The sequence below is a fragment of the Morone saxatilis genome, unplaced genomic scaffold (genome assembly GCF_004916995.1).
Source record: "Morone saxatilis isolate NCDOM2014 unplaced genomic scaffold, NCSU_SB_2.0 Contig1, whole genome shotgun sequence".
NCBI classification, from domain to species: Eukaryota; Metazoa; Chordata; class Actinopteri; family Moronidae; genus Morone; species Morone saxatilis.
Window position 1 is genome coordinate 11409246 of NW_023339651.1, and position 16360 is coordinate 11425605.

General features: G+C 41.5%; 3 protein-coding genes across 3 annotated transcripts in view; 2 read left to right on the forward strand and 1 right to left on the reverse strand.

Annotated features, from left to right (window-relative positions):
* The first annotated feature begins 490 nt into the window (after positions 1–490).
* LOC118330215 (progestin and adipoQ receptor family member 4-like) lies at positions 491–3690 on the forward strand. The gene is made up of 3 exons (XM_035664685.1): positions 491–656; positions 1697–1915; positions 2978–3690. The coding sequence occupies exons 1-3, from the start codon at positions 491–493 to the stop codon at positions 3409–3411; spliced, it is 819 nt and encodes a 272-aa protein (XP_035520578.1). The 3' UTR covers positions 3412–3690.
* Positions 3691–3857: 167 nt separating this feature from the next.
* Positions 3858–10227, reverse strand: pelo (pelota mRNA surveillance and ribosome rescue factor). The gene is made up of 13 exons (XM_035664564.1): positions 9838–10227; positions 9289–9381; positions 8391–8541; positions 7824–7914; positions 6514–6677; positions 6198–6258; positions 5799–5960; positions 5669–5715; positions 5487–5560; positions 5320–5391; positions 4993–5067; positions 4852–4883; positions 3858–4410 (listed from the first exon to the last, which is right to left on the reverse strand). Exons 1-13 carry the CDS (start codon positions 9876–9878, stop codon positions 4316–4318), a joined length of 1158 nt encoding a protein of 385 aa, XP_035520457.1. The 5' UTR covers positions 9879–10227; the 3' UTR covers positions 3858–4315.
* Positions 10228–10432: 205 nt separating this feature from the next.
* Positions 10433–16360, forward strand: part of LOC118330174 (serine/threonine-protein phosphatase alpha-2 isoform-like) — an 8898-nt gene continuing 2970 nt past the window's right edge. The window contains exons 1-4 of the mRNA XM_035664627.1: positions 10433–10821; positions 11977–12108; positions 12783–13013; positions 13838–13942. Coding sequence (XP_035520520.1) covers positions 10767–10821; positions 11977–12108; positions 12783–13013; positions 13838–13942 — 523 coding nt within the window. The 5' untranslated portion in view covers positions 10433–10766. The remainder of the gene's footprint in view (positions 10822–11976; positions 12109–12782; positions 13014–13837; positions 13943–16360) is intronic.

Here is a 16360-nt window from a genome sequence, read left to right on the forward strand (position 1 = left end):
CACGATAAGGAATTACCAGTGCCAGTGAATGTGTGTCATTCAAAAAAAAATCACCTCTTAAAGTGTTCTAATCCCCAGATCATCCAGTCTGCAGCATAGTTGCATACCAGCATGGGGTGGAACATGTGCACCTTTTATAATAAGGGAAATACAGAATATACCTGTTCACTATGAAGTTGAGGTGTGACTCAGTTATGAGCCATGACAACGAGCAGCTGCCGTAGTGCACATGGCTTTTTGTGAGGATTACTCCAGCTTAGGGATAAGAACTCTTTGCTGATTGGTCCTACTGAAAGCATGCCACTTTGCCAGCTCAGGTTGCTTGCTTGGAATTACACCTGTCCAATGATGGATTCAAGTACCAGAATTTCCGGCTAGTTGTGGTCATGATCGTGCCTGAGTGTAGTGAGTGTGGCCTCGTTTAGGATGTAAATGGTGAGGAACCTGAACTGTCAACTAAATGTGAGGGCATTGGCTGTGGGAAGTCATGATGGTGCTTTACAAAGGGCCGCGGCTGTTGGACTTTGCAAAGACCCCTACACACCTTCAGTTCAACAAATATGTCCTGACAGGTTACCGGCCAGTGTCCACGGCTCAAGAGTGCCTCAGGAGCATTTTCTACATGCACAATGAGCTGGGGAACATTTACACACATGGTAAGTCCAGAAATTAACTGTGCATTGCCTTTCTGTTATTCTTTCTTTACGAATCCACTCAATGAAGTCTGAGCTAAATGTAAAAAAGTGTTTTTACTGCATCTTAATTATCTGATTAAAATATGTCTTTATGTTTCTCACCTTGTATCCATTCAACCCATACGGGGGGTGTACAAACAAAACAGATCACAGATGTCCACTACTCTCACTTATGGCCAGTCACAAGCATACTTGAGTGTGGTAATGAGGACATGGGGTATTAACTGTAATCTGCCCTGGGAATCCCTAACCTGGAAATATCGAACTCTTAACATGGTCTTTAAAGGTGTCACTTCTCAGCTCTAATTGCCCTTGTGTGTTATTGGACAAGCCTCCTAGAGATGCACATCTGCATAGACTGAGAGCAGTCGCAGAATTCTGAACATACGTGAACATATTTTGTGCTTTTTATGTAAAACTAACTAAAAACTAAAAACACATGCAAGCTTCACTTAAGTAAATATGGAAACTGAACTTTGCACAAGCTAAAACACACACACACACAGCCGTGAACTTCTGAAGGCATCGTCTTCATGGCCCATTTTCTTGGCTATCCCATAAGATCATTAAGACTAACACTCTTACTAAGGGGAAGTGAAGGGTATTAGCTTTAGGGTGTTGCTCAGGTTTCTCTGCACATGTAGCCAACATTTACTGGCACATTCACATTGTTCACACTACAGGAACAAACTGGGGAACTACTCTCAGACTATTAAATTCCTCATTTTGCTCTACATTGCACCTGATCACTATAAAAACAAATGTTATTAACCTACTTCTGTAGGTATCAACCCTATACACCTTAATACCTTTGCTCATACTGACAAATTAATTGTCTAATTGTCTCAATAAAATACTAACTGGTACTGATTTATAATTACAAGCTTTCTAAATGACACATCACTGTGTAGGTTTCAAACATTCATTTTCTTTTCTTGCTTGATCTAATTTCTCCTCTATCCTTTCCCCCCTTTCAACTCCTAATCTTCCGGTCACCTCAGGCATCCCTTTTTTCCTTTTCTTGGTGCTGCTGCCTTTTAGTATCCCCTGGATGGAGGTGGACAGCCTCTGGATCTGTGCGGTCCACTACCTGGCTTGCCTCTGTCCCACTGTGGGCTCAGTGGTCTACCATGTGTTCATGAACCATGTGGGAGGAGAACATGTGTATGACACCCTGCTCTCCCTGGACATGTTCGGTGTCTGCCTAGTTAACACGCTGGGTAGGTCGTTGATGCTAACTGGCTCTGCTGTCCTCTATCTGAATTAATTGTCTAAAGTTCTAATCATAATTAATCAGAGATGTTCTGATTAATTATCTTAACAAATTAATCTTCACTTTTTCAGGAGTTTGGAGTTGGCTCCATTGTCGTTACATAGTAAAAAAAAAAAAAAAAGGTTAAAGCTTAAAAAGTAACTAGGAAGTTGACCTTGAGTTAAGATTATGTCAGAATACATTTTTTAGGGTCAAGAATGAACTTTCACACTCCTGTTTTTTCCTATGACTTAATAATTACAAATAGCCTATTTATTGTCTCTAACGTGCTGACAATTTAAACAATAAGAAATTTGAACATTTTCCTTTCACAACTGTCTTAAAGAAACAGTTTGACATTTTGGGAAATATTCCTATTTGCTTTCTTGCCTAGAGTGAGACGAGTAGATCAACACCATTCTCATATTTATCTGTCCAGTATGGAGCTGGAGTCAGCAACTGCTTATCTTAGCTTAGCTTAGCGTAAAGACTGGAAATGGGGGGAAACAGCTAGCCTGGCTCTGTCCACAGGTAATCCACCTACCAGCATCTCTGAAGCTCACTAATTAACATGCTATATCTTGTTTGTTCAATCCATTAAAAAGAGAAGAGTAAAAATAACAAATTGTGGTTTTACTGGGGGTTATGGGACTATTTGTTGGCCGGGAGTAGTGACTTCCAGAAGTCACCACCATTGACAAGCAACCAGTGGAGAAAATCACTGCTTTCAGCCAAGAAATACTCCAGCTTTTGTTGATTTTGGGGGACAGGGCCAGGCTGGCTGTTTCCCCATTTCCAGTCTTTATGCTAAGTAAGCCAAGTGGCTGTAGCCTTATATTTGACCAGTGTTATTGTTCTAAGATCTAACTAATGACTTGAATATTTTTGCCTTCAGTTCTTTAGGGAGTCAAGTAAAGCCTGAACCCCTGACTCTACACCTAAAAATAGCCCTGACAACAACCAAGACAATAACATCTTAGTTTTACAGACATTGCCGTTTATTCACCGTGATCTTTCCTCTTGTCACCAGGGGCCCTTCCCATCATCCACATCACCCTTCTTTGCTACCCAGTCATTCGACAGGCTGCCTTGCTGGCCTACATCCTCCTGTCAGCCTACGGTATCTACTGTGCCACCACAGCGCGTACTAACATCCTGCGCCTGCGAGCATTTATCTGGCAAGGCCTGTTCCGCTTCAGCCTCTTCCTGTTCCGAGTGTACGGCAGCGGGGTGGGCAGCCCAAACTCCCTGCGCCTCTTTGTCATCATGGATTCTCTGGCTGTACTGGGAGGGCTGGTCAACGTCATCCAGATCCCTGAGCGCTTCAGCCCAGGCCTGTTTGACAACTGGGGCAACAGCCACCAGATAATGCATGTCATGGTTATTTGCTCAATTATCTACCTGCATTGGGGCACACTGGAGGATTTAGCCTGGATTAAGACCTACCAGTGTCCTACTGAGTGATGCAAAGTGTGTCCAGTACACACATGAATACACTCACGGCTACGCTGATTGCCGATAGAAATGAGATTTAGGAGGAGGCAGGAAGAGTTAAGCATAAAGAGAAGAACATATTTCAAAATGCACTTTAGTTCTAGCTGCTGAAATTCTTTGCAAGGGAAGTTTACAATTTGACATTTTGCCAGAGCAGAATAAGAGGAACTTACAGTGTTGTAACTGTGGAACTTAGATATCGCTATATTAAATTAAAAATCCTGAGCATACTTGATTTTTAGTTTGTTGAAATGCAGTAGTTTTGGGTCCTATTACCCATAACCAAAATAGGTTTTAAAATGGAAAAAGAAAACTATTGTATGTAATAAATTATATATTTTTATATCTTGCTTCAACTTGTTTCATTCATGCGTGATGAGAACGGTTCCTGTGACAAAGTGAAATAATGCAAGGAGTTGAATGCTTCTGTTGTTTAATTGCAAGAGATATACTGTATATACACTACAAAGAAAAATCACAGTTTTCTTATATTGCTAAATGTCAGAATTTAAACTGTTTTCATTTGGACTTGGCAACAAATGTTACATTCCTTTTCATTGGCATTCTTATGAAGTTATAGCTGCTTTCTGGCATTTACCAAACCCACACCTTTCAAAGACCCTCAAACCAAAAGCATCAAAGCTCCAAAAAACTGCATTAAATTACTTGATAATGATTGCCCCTTAAAGAAAATGGGTGTGTAGATCAGACTGGAAAGAGGTGTGGATGTTGCAGAGGTGGAATACATAGCCCATAACACAGCAGCTTTATTGTTTTATAACACGAGTCAATGCATTCTTGTGTTATCTGCAACACTGGACAAGCTTCCTCTCCTTTTTTCCCCAATAAGAGCCATCTGGTCCATTTCTGTGCATCAGTCGTCGTCTGAGCTGCTGTCGTCCTCTGGCTCTGATAGGTCGGCAATGGGAAACCGCAAGATGGCAGCCACTCCGCTCAGCTGAGTCAGTTCTGAGGAGACAGTCGAGGATAAATCAGATGGTGGCAATACACAGCCAGTACTTCAGGCTGATTTTATGTCCCAATCGTGTAGTTGAGGAAGTGTATCTGTCTATTGTTGTTGTCTTAAACCGAGTTATAAATAAAGTTAATTAATCAATGTGTACTGAAATGACACCAGTAAATCCGTCCCAATCAGTGCAGAGTGGAGCTGGTGGTATGTTGGCGTGGTATTACTCATACTGTAATAAACCAAACAGAGCTGCACTCAATAAAAAGGTACCCGGTGGAGTTTTTAACAACTAGTAGCGCCATGGAGCAAGAATGGATCCCTGTTTCAATTGTGTCGCCCAATTTTTTTTCAAATAAATACTACAGATATATGTATATAAAAATCTTCCATGTGTATTTCTAATGTAAAATTAATACAATTCGAATGGTTTTATAACTTACGTTCACCAGACACATGAAGGCTTGAGAATATTCTGCATGAAAGAAAGAGACAAAACTCCTCAGCTAGATGCTTGGCAAAGGATATTCTGAGAAGTTTTAGTGAATGTTGACACGGTCAGTCTTTTAAAGGATCATTTGTACCTGACGTTGCCGCCGTTGTCTCTCACGTTGTCCACCAACCGAACGTAACGACTCCTCGTGGGGACATCCTGATGTCTAGACATGCACATGAAGACACATTAAACATGCTGATGACACACAGAGCAGACGTGATTGTCCCTGTCAGTTTATATCACTAACAATCCCTCGTCTGACTGCATAAGTTTTTGATTGTATACAATTTAGACAATCCGGGAGAAAACTGCTGAAAATGTTGGTAAATTTCAGCATCAAACACTTTCCAACAACACAACCCACAGTATGTATCTGAAACAGATAACGTAAACATGAATATCTCTCAGTATATACCTGAACAACTTATCGCTTATTAACAGGGTGTCGATGGCGAGGGCTTCAGCAGCTTTCTCCACATGAGCCAGTCTGTGAGAATACAGATACAAAGGTTGATGATTATCAGTGTGGATGAATGAGGACTCTTGCAGGCCTGTTGGCTGGTCTGGTCCATCATCACTCACCCGTAGAAGGCTCGGTCAGGCTCATGCTGGAGCATCTTATAGAAATCTTCCAGGGCTTTCACCTCTCCTGCTGCCTAAAAAGGTAAATATAAATACCAGATGATCACTTTTTTCAGCTTGAGAGCATTAGTTTATAGGTTGGTGAATAAAACCAGGTGACAAATCACAGGACGCATAGTCACCTTGGTGTCAGAAAGCCTGTTTGTCACAGTGGGATCAGAAAGGATTTCTGAAAAACAACAAGCATTACACTGAGTTTTCACCCTGTGATGAGATTCGACTGTTTTATTCTCAGAGCCCATCAGTTCCTACCTTTGAGTGAGTACTTGTGACCTGATGAGGAATGGACCAGCATGAATTTGGGTCGATTCTCCAGCAGGATCTTGTTGTCATGTCGCACCGCCTCTCTAAAGAGGTAGGTGATAAACTGGTCCTTCACAAACCCTGGACTGGCAACCAGGATGCACTTCACCACTAGTAGAAGGGAAGTAAGAGAAATGAAAATCTAAACTTAATTTAATTTCACAGAAACGAAGTAAATTATAAGTAAAACAAGCGAAGGCAATAAACCATAATGGTTCCACAGAAATTACATTTGGTGCAGTATATGAGAGGCTCACAGAGGAACAACAAATTAAAAAGGCAGAAGCATGTGACAAAAACAGGAACATGCTGTATGTGTGTGTGTGTCAGTGTACACAGCATAACTACCGTCAAAATTAATGTGTCGAAGAATCGCCTGCATCACGGCCTCATAGAACCTCTCCAGCGCCTGCAAACAGAGAGACAGATCGTTTGACATCAGAAAACAAATACACCGGGCCTCAATACTACACATTTAAAAGCATTAAGTATTTATAAACCTATATATCTGCCAACCCTTGTTCTATTCATAGTGCTTCTTATCGTCACCCGGGGGAGGTTTCTCATAAGCAGAGGTTGCCGGGACAACACACTACCCATCAGTCTATCCACCATCTAAGTTCTGAGCTCATCGCGGCGGCGCAGTGACAGAAAGATGACCTACCTTCTCGTGCTGAGTGCAGCTTCCCCTTCTTTTGCGAGGGATGGTGACCTCAACTTTCGCACGGAGCAGAGTCATGGCGGGGGTCACCAGCACCAGGTTGGCCAGACCCTCCTGCATTACCACAGCTGCCACGTCTGCCTTCTGGGTTGCGTCACATGCCTGCTCTGAAGGTTAGACAAGGCAACGTTAAATGGATCATCTGAGGTAGTGGATATTTTGTTAGTTATCAACAAATATGTTATTAAAGTTACGCTATAGATTATTGTATTTTTCTAAAGGAACTAGAACTTAAACATACAACAAGGAGCTTTTAACTGGTTGTGAAACAGTCTCAATTTACTACTGATTCCTCTATATGACCTACATAAACACACAAGACCATCGGCGAGAAGCTACTGCCTGCTACTGGGTCGGATTCTCCTTGAAATCAAAGAAACGAGGCGGTAGAAACACTCCTGCTTTTGTCCACTGGGACCAGCAGAATAAATGCTGATGCTGATTTAATGCCTGTAGTCGAACTGAGTTATTGATGAGATTAAAAAAATGTGCTACTTAAATTTAAGTTACTGTGGTGAAAATTACAGCAGCAATGACTCAAATACATAAACCCTGTCTGTCAACCCTATTCTGTTCCCACGGCAACACTCGTTAGTAATGTAAATTAGGAGGACTGTGCATTTTCTGCTAAAGTGTCACCCTGTTAGCCAGGCAATGCAGCCATAAAGCAAAAAAAAAAAAAAACAACAACACAGCTTTAAACCTTTAACATGATTTTAACATCTGTAAGAAATTTTTACTCCCTGTGTTCTTCACAATTTCAATTATTTGACAAAAAGAGGCAAAGTTTTGTGTTTTAACAGAGTGAAAACATGTGAAAGTTGTGAAACAACATTAAAACAAGCACTAATATGGAATACTTTATTTGAAATCTAGAGTGCTTGTTTCCATGGTTTGGTTCATTTAGTCAGTAGATAAAAATGCTATTAACACTTGGGTGCTCATCAAATAACTGCTTTCAAGGCTGCTGGCATTCTGTGAGTGTGAGCGAATCTGAATCAAACACAAGAAATTACCCTAACATGCAGTTTTATGGCTGTAAGGAAACAGATGCAGAGATTCTGGCAGCTGAGTGTGCCGTTGCTAAAACCTAGGAAATTCTGTCTGGTAAACAACATACTCGAGTCAATTTGATTACTGTTTACAAGTCCTGGTTGACGTGCAAGTGGGAAATGTGAGCTTAAACGGGCCCAACAAACAAGGATGAGACAAATTGTGATCTCAGTCAAATGTAAACAGTAGCACCTGCTTACCGATTCTATCCAGCACAACGCTGTCCCAGCTCTTCTTAGCCAAAGTGAACTTCCTGTTGAGCTCAAGCTCAATAGTGTGATAAGCCCCCATCTGATGAGTGAAGAACAGAGCACAATCAACTACTTATATCAAACAGGAGTTAATATGAAGACAAACTGCATAGTATGACAGGGTAATGACAAAAAAACTGCACAAGAGAGAGCCTTCAGATCTTTGTGCAGGAAAAATAATAAGTTACACTGCTGTTATTCTTTAACATATGATTCTTTTATGTCTATGTTAACTACACATGAAGTATATAGTCAGTATATTATATATACTGTCCACAACAACCACCTCACATAGAAATCCTTTTACAGTTATATACACCAAATGTGCCTTATCTGCAAAACCTAAAAATCATTTGTTTATCAGACACAATCTACATGAGTAATAATCTCCAGTGACTCCTAAAGCCTTCATTTAAATCTAAGCTTTTCTAATTTTATTTCTCTAGTCCCTCTGCACAACTTAGAAAAGTCAATGATCATTAATGTGACATGACAGCAACCATCACGTTCTCAGACCTTGACATACTGGTTCTCCTCTAAGTTAGTGCCCTTTACTCTCAGCTGGCAGGCCTGGGAGTCGAAGTCGATAGTCTCCACACATAAAGTCAGAGTAGTCCGAACTCTGGAGCTGCCCACACTTCCAGTCTGGGACTCTGTCTGCACCTTCCTGTGGGAACAGGGGAAAATGGACTTAATTGGACTAGCTGCGACTCTGATGATAAGTCCTGTGTGTTTTTGAGACTGGACACTGACCTGAGCTTCACTGGGGTATTAAAACATTATGTCTCCATACTTGCATTTGTGTCGGGGCTAGACATAAAGTCTTGAGGGATAATAGTTTAACAACATAGTACCTGTGGCTGTGGGCATTGTGGAAGGAAATATGTAATTATGTTCTCAAAAAAATGTACATTGTTACTGTGCGTTAACATCCTCTTCACAGAGATTGCACAAATGAATGTGCAATAAACTAAACACGAATCACAATGTTTATGATTCAAACACAACTATGATGAACAAAATAGTATTTTATGTTTGAGAGGATTTATGACAGAGATGGGAATGTGACGTCGTGCATAAACAGAATTCTTGCAATAGCAGAAGTAACGTGATCTGTTGAAACTCTCCATTCAGATCTGTCATGTTACCACAGAGTCAACCTGTGTAGCTTTCGCTGATTATGTTAAGTGTTTATCAAATCTAATCAGAGGTTGTAATGGTAGATGGAAGCTGAACCTTGAGTAGCTTTACCTTGATAGTATGCAAACGTATACAGTGACAGAGTGGCAGATTTGAATCTTTATCAGCTCACGGAATAAAGACATACTGACAAATGTGTCAAAACTGTCAGATACCTGGGCCTGCACTACTGGGCTCCAGCTGCCGCCTTTATGTGATACATGTTAGTAGTTACCTGATGGTGGAGGCTCTCAGGCTGTCCCCCACTTGCAGCAGGTTGTAGGTGTGCCACATATCCTCTGCCTCCTCTGGCATCAGAGTCACCTGACTGAAAAAAACACATCAATAAGCCAGCTTCTGAATTAGTGTCATTCATGTTAGCGATAAGTTAAATTAAACTGTGGATATGGTTTTAATTTTAAATGTGAGGGGCAGTGACAGAGGAGCACCCATGCTGCTACAGTAATTACTGAGTGTACATCTCCATTGTAACACAGTCTTGGTTTGTTTTGTTTACCAGCTGGGGCGTTGTATGCTCAGTCAATATCCACAGGGTCTGAGTAACACCATCTTTGCTCACACTAGTTATATTTCGTGACCTCTGTGTTATTTCATATTAACTACAAACGGGACCATGTCTGTACTCATCCAAAACCAATCCACGTCTCTCCTGGTACCGGTGCAAATCACAGGTGGACATTAACCACGACTAACCTGACACATGTAACTTTACAGCCAGCTGCGAGATAGCATGCTGGTTAGCTTGCTAACATTAGCAACTCACCCGGCATTATCTTTTTCAATGTCTTTATGGAGCAACTTCATGGTCGGACCGTGGCGTGGTGCAACACAAACAGGAGTATTTATTAGCGTAAACTAACATACGTTAACGTGTATCCGAGCGAGAGTCATGTTTATCTTTGTGAATGAGCAGACTAGCCATCTTCTCCACCACAAAATGAATCACTCGCTGCGTGTTGTCAGGCGCTGGGACATTGCGTCATTCCAAAGTACGTCGTCAATTCTTCCCCATCTTGGTCACTTCCGTGGGTGTCGCTTTACTGCGCAACAAATACACAGCGACACCAACGCGAATGTTTGCGCAAGTGTGAATAAACACGGTTAATCTTGCACCGTGTGACACGATATTTCATGTATCGCCAATAAAACGTGAGATATATCCGAGAATGTTTGCCGTTTTTATACATTGTGGTTTGAGATAAGTAAATGCTGACCGACGTGGGGAACAGCCAATCAGAGGGGAGAATGGATCCCTCAAATACCGCCTACTGGCGAAACTGACCAATGGGAGTGCGAGAATTGGCCTCCCTCTTCCGTTCAACCTCGCTTTGAGCTAACGCTCGTCTAGCCTTTTTTTTTTGTCGATGGCATGGTGCTAGCAACGACGGCAGAAACACCGTTGTCACGAGAAAAACCACGAATACTCAAAGCGAATTCGGACATCTAATGGAAATTAGTTGACTACGGCGGATTTCTGAAGTACATGACAGCCATCACGTCTCTAACAATTCCGCGTCCAGCCTCGCATTTTGAGGTTGCCAGTTCTTCCCCAAGGTTAGCCAGCTAGCGGGCTAACGGTAGCCGATTAACGCTAAACTAGTTGAGCTAACGGTCACTCGGCTGCCAGGCAACAGTAACGACGTCTAGAGCTCGTAGGGATTGTTAGAAACCCGAGAAGAATAGAGGAATAGCATGGCAGAGGCCGACAAGTTGAACATCGACTCCATTATACAACGTCTGCTGGAAGGTAAGGCAGCCTCTCGCTCGATATTTATTCACCGAGGTAGCCATTTTAAGCTAACAGGCTAGACAACGATAGCCACCGATGCTACGTTAGCCTGTTTAAGTTCATCTTTTTTTATTTATTTATTTATTTTTTGCCTCTTTGAAAACGAAACACGCAACGTTTGCGGTGTGAGCGCCGATGGCCGTCGGGTCGTGTTTGCTCCGTAGCTTCTTTTCTCGCAGCAGAGTAAATCTTTTGTTGTTCCCACTCGCCCGCGTTTAATACTTCGCCAGTCAGCGTTTGTGTTTGTGTTTCACGTTACTTTGCGTTGAGAAAATCTCGCCCCATTGTTGGTTAATGTCGACCTGAATTATCACTTTAAAACAAGGATGAGTGAGGCGATGTAACGCTACGTATTTGTTCTTCTCTTTGTCAGTTTTTATTTACTTTTATTGTTGGTTTAATGCCTTTTTTTTTCTTCTTTCCTTTTCTCGATCCTAAAATGGGAACACAGATTAAATGTGTTATCATCAGGTGGCATTGTTTAGCTTCTTCCACAGTGGTCTCTTAGTATTATTGCTTCATATTTACATACAAACGAGTTATGTTTGCAGGGTGGGCTCAGACAACAAACACATCCAAGTAAAAGCCCTCTGGGTGGTTTCAGAAAGTCAGGAGTGCTTCTAGTTTTCACTATTTATCGCGTAGCTCCAGGATTTTCCTCTAAACCACTTTAACCTAGAGCATTGCTCCTTGAGATGTTAAAAAATACCAATAAGTTATTTAAATTAAACAAAAAAACTGCCTTTTTTTTTTTTTTTTGCTCCACATTTCAATTTTAAATTAAACGTTTTATATAATCACGATGACTGATGGAGCAAAGAGTTCCTGGTAATACTAAACAGAGCGTGCACACTGCATATTAACACTGCCAATTGTCTGTGGCAGTCTGCCCCATTTGCTCAAAACGTGAATTATTTTTGAGGGTTTATTTTCCATATTAGGAATAAAATGCAATATGTCACTCCTCTCTTTTGAAAAATGTTTACAAGATGCGTCTTTGCACACTCTTTTGATTGCATACATCTATATAACACATTAGTATAAATAATAAACTCTGCTGTGTTTCTGGTGCACTATTTCCCACTCTCATTGGATTTTTTTTTCCCTCCACAGTGAAAGGCTCCAGACCTGGCAAAAATGTTCAGCTGACAGAGAATGAAATCCGTGGTCTCTGCCTCAAATCCCGGGAGATCTTCCTCAGCCAGCCAATCCTGCTCGAACTTGAGGCGCCCCTCAAGATTTGTGGTGAGGCTTAGTTGTGTTCTTGAGAGTCGAGGGAATTCATAAGTATGGTCGCATAGCATTTCCAAACACTCTGAAGATTGTAGTTGTAGCTTTATAATGCCGTGCCTTAAAGAGGAAGCTTACATTCTTATAACCAGATGTTAATTGATTTTCAAAGGATAGTTGATTTAAAACGCACTTATTTTAAAAAGAAAAACATTTTAAGGACAAAATACAGTGCATGGCAGTGACCTTGTTTTGCACAATTACAGAAATATAGGGATGAACTGATAATATTGGCTTTTCAGTGCTGTTTTGCACTCCAAGTCTCCCTGGAGTTTCCCTCTGGTGTCATGCTGTTGATGCCACTAAAGGGAACAATGGTAGTTTAAAGGAACCGCCTGCACATTTCAGGAAATGGTCGTGTACGAGTTGCAATGAGAATCACCTGTATCCTCACACTAAAGGCACAATCGGTTAGTTGTCTGATCATCGCAAAAAAAAAAAAACAAGTCAAGCAGCACCAGAATAACAGAGTTCATTTAAAATAATGCACGGCCAATCGTTGTTGTTAATTTGCAGGGTGCCAGGTGTTGTTGTACCTCTATCATGTCCCTTACCTTTTGTTGTGCACATACACACACAGCATGATAATCACACTGCTGTTTCCACTCTAACTCTGCTTATCTCACCAGGTGATGTTCACGGGCAGTACTATGATCTGCTGAGGCTGTTTGAATATGGGGGCTTTCCACCAGAGAGCAACTACCTGTTCCTGGGGGACTATGTAGACCGAGGCAAGCAGTCCCTGGAGACCATCTGCCTGTTGCTGGCGTACAAGATTAAATACCCAGAAAACTTCTTTCTGCTGAGAGGAAACCATGAGTGCGCCTCCATTAACAGAATATATGGCTTCTACGATGAGTGTAAGTCACATGGCATGCATGAAGATACAAACATAATTGAATAGTACCACTGCTGTCGGCTAAAGATGGAAGCCCAAGCCAGTACGTTTTCTATGTTCGGATCTTTCAAATGCTAAAACCGGAAAAGATACAAAGTTGCGTAAAGAGTAGACAAATTATCTTGTACGAGAGACGTCTTATCTTCAAGTGTACAGTACATATTGTTAGGAGAATTATTATTCCATTTTGTCTCATAATGATCGTCTTAATTGGTATATTTCACAACATGTGTTTTGGAGTCGAGACATAAACACTGATACAGGCTACACCGGCTGGTAGAAACTAAAAATCCACTTAACATTTCCACTAACGTCCTGTTCTACCATCTACACCTGAAGACAATCAAAGTTATTGTTGAGCAAAGATTTAACCGCATTAGCTAAATATCATCCCTTGTATTTTCACCATCAAAAAAAAAGTGCCTTTCGCTTTGAAAAGTCTAGAAATGTAACTATTTAGCAGACTCAGAAGACCAATGCGAACATTGTTCATACGCTGTGAGTCTGAGTGGGAGCTGTTCTTTTAAGCCTGATGAGGAAACTTGTGCATTAGTTGTAAAGAGGGGGGAAAAAAAAGGCTACAATGCAGATAACCTCTTAGTACACTAGGCTGCGGGCTAAGGGGCATGATCAGGCAGTAGTGATTAATCACATGCCTCTCTGCTATTCAGAGCTAGGATTATGTAAAATGTTGTGTTTCTAACGTGATGCAATAGGTGCAGCTGTTGAGACTTTATTCGTCTCAAGATTAGATTGTGACCAAGGTTTTGTGGTTTCCTCCCACAGGTAAGAGGCGATACAACATAAAGCTGTGGAAGACCTTCACTGACTGCTTCAACTGTTTGCCTGTTGCAGCCATTGTTGACGAGAAGATCTTCTGTTGCCATGGAGGTATCCTCATCAAACAGTTCATTTGGCTCCTATCCAGAGCGCGCGCACACAAACTCTCCTCTGCTCTGTTGTTACTGTCAACATAATGGCCAAAGACCTGCAGGACTGTGTGGGATCTTAATTTCTTGGTGATTTATATATTCTTGCCCTGTTCTGCAATCATGGCTATGAAGTGACTTTAATTTCTTCTAATCCCTCCAACTAACAAGTAGAAAATAGTAACGGTTTGATATACGTACAAGTGCAACATTAACGGATTGTGACTATAGGAAATCATCTGATTTAAAAAAATGTGAAGAACGGATATTGTTGTATATCTTTAGCACCTATTTAAACTAGTTCTGCAGTGCCTGGAATACTAAAGAAATAGACCCGAGGGCTCAGACAATGTGACACCAGCAGCAAGTCACGGCTATCTCTTGTCTGAGAACCTCTATGCAAAATATGTAAACAGGCGCTGACAATCATGAGGGTGAACACCACCTCTCCTCTGAACATAAAAACTGCCGTAAGTTACAGGACACACAGAAAGGATATTGTATGTTTGCTCTCAATCCATCATTTGTGTGTGTGTGTGTGAGTGTGTGTGAGTGTGTGTGAGTGTGTGTGAGAGAGATACAAAGTGTAGCTAGCAGCTCTGAATGCCCAGAGCCTTGAGTTCAGACCACAACTATTCTGGTTGCAAACTCCCATGAATCAGCTGCAGTATGTAATATACTCTCTGCCACAGGCCAAAAGGAAGGGAAACAAAACAGCAAAAAGCTGCCTTGCCTTAGGAAGTAAGGTTGCTAATAAAAGCAGTGGCAAGTGGTTGATTTTATGTGTGTGCTGGTGTGCATGCGTGTGTGGTCCCAGGCTGATTCCAAGGAACAAAAGATGACCATAGCATGAAGAGCTGTAGCATGAAGCAGAGAAGAAATCTAGGACACTTCCCCAAGATCCTCTGGGCCTTTTGTCAATCTTAATCTCATTCAAGACACAGCGGACCAAAGCCTCTTCCTGCCTTTGCATTCATGTGAACATGTGTACGTAAGAGGGGCGAATCTCTCTTAGATTCAGTGTTAATCACTACTCAATGTCTGTAAAAGGATTGGAACAGTACAAATTCAGAGCCATCAGTAGAAACACTAAGTTGATCTGTTGATCACTTGTTTTTAAAAAGGGAGTCCATTTGTTTGCCAGCCTCTCCTGATGTAAAAACCTCTTTAGTTTATCCATTATCTGCTATAAGGCATTGATTCTAGCAGGGCCCACTCTGCGACGTTGTTCTGGTCCGTCCTCCACACTTTCATGCCCTACCAGAGAGTTCCTGAGTGTTTAACCTGCCAGACTTTGTTAACTTTGCTAACTAGTGGCTAATTAGTTTAGTAGTGGCTACATAGTTAAATTGTTCCCCTTTAGTCTTTTCTCCTATGATTGGGAGTCTGCACAGGGTATTGCTTATATTCTCCGTGGAGCAGAGCGGAGAGCCGCTTCTGGGATGCTTCTACAACACGCTGCGTCGCTTCTAGAGGAATCACAAGAATTAGAACGGCTGCAATCAGCTCTGGCGGCGCTGTCGCAGCCAGAACGTACTGTCCGGTAGAATGGCGCTACAAGATAACAGCATAGCTAGAGCTGATTATTAAAACTACATGTCAGACCGTCTCTTCCGTTTGTGTAAGCACAGCGAAATCAAAGGAGCACATTCTTCATTCCTACATCTTGCATGCCATCAGTTAGGGTCACTGCATTTCACTAACACATGATAACTCGTAATAAACATTCACTTTAGATTCCTGTGAACAACAACACCCTAAATAAACATCAGTGCATTTGGAATATTTGACTTGCTGTTTCAAATATGATCTACAAATAACCCTGTTTTAATAAAAGAATTAAAGAATGGGGGCAACCAGGTCGTACTCTGTGGAGCTTCCCAGTACACACACACACACACACACACACACACACACTGCCCCAGTAACAGACAACGGTGGGAACCATCTGTTTTGTATTTTTTTCCACAGTTGAGTTGGCAATGTTCAGTTTGGTGTTAAATGTAAGCCTAAATGTATCTTTCATCAGGTGCACATTAGCTAAGCATGAAAAAAGCTGAGAATAAAAATGTACTACTACTTCAGACTAATCAAGTTGTTTCAGGAAATAATCCTACATCCTGTGAATGCAGTGTAAACTGGTTTATTTTTGTAAGGAGTTGGTTGTAGTTAAATTATTTTCATTTTATGTTTGCTTACTTCTTTGTGCGAGATGGTGAGCTGTTCCTCCAACGCGCTGCATCTTTCCAAGGCAACACGTAGTCGCTCCCTCACCTAGAAAATATGTGACACAGATGTAAACAAACCTGTTCAACTTCTCCCCCATCCCAATATCTGTAATGCACATGGGAACATGTGCACATATATACACACACACACA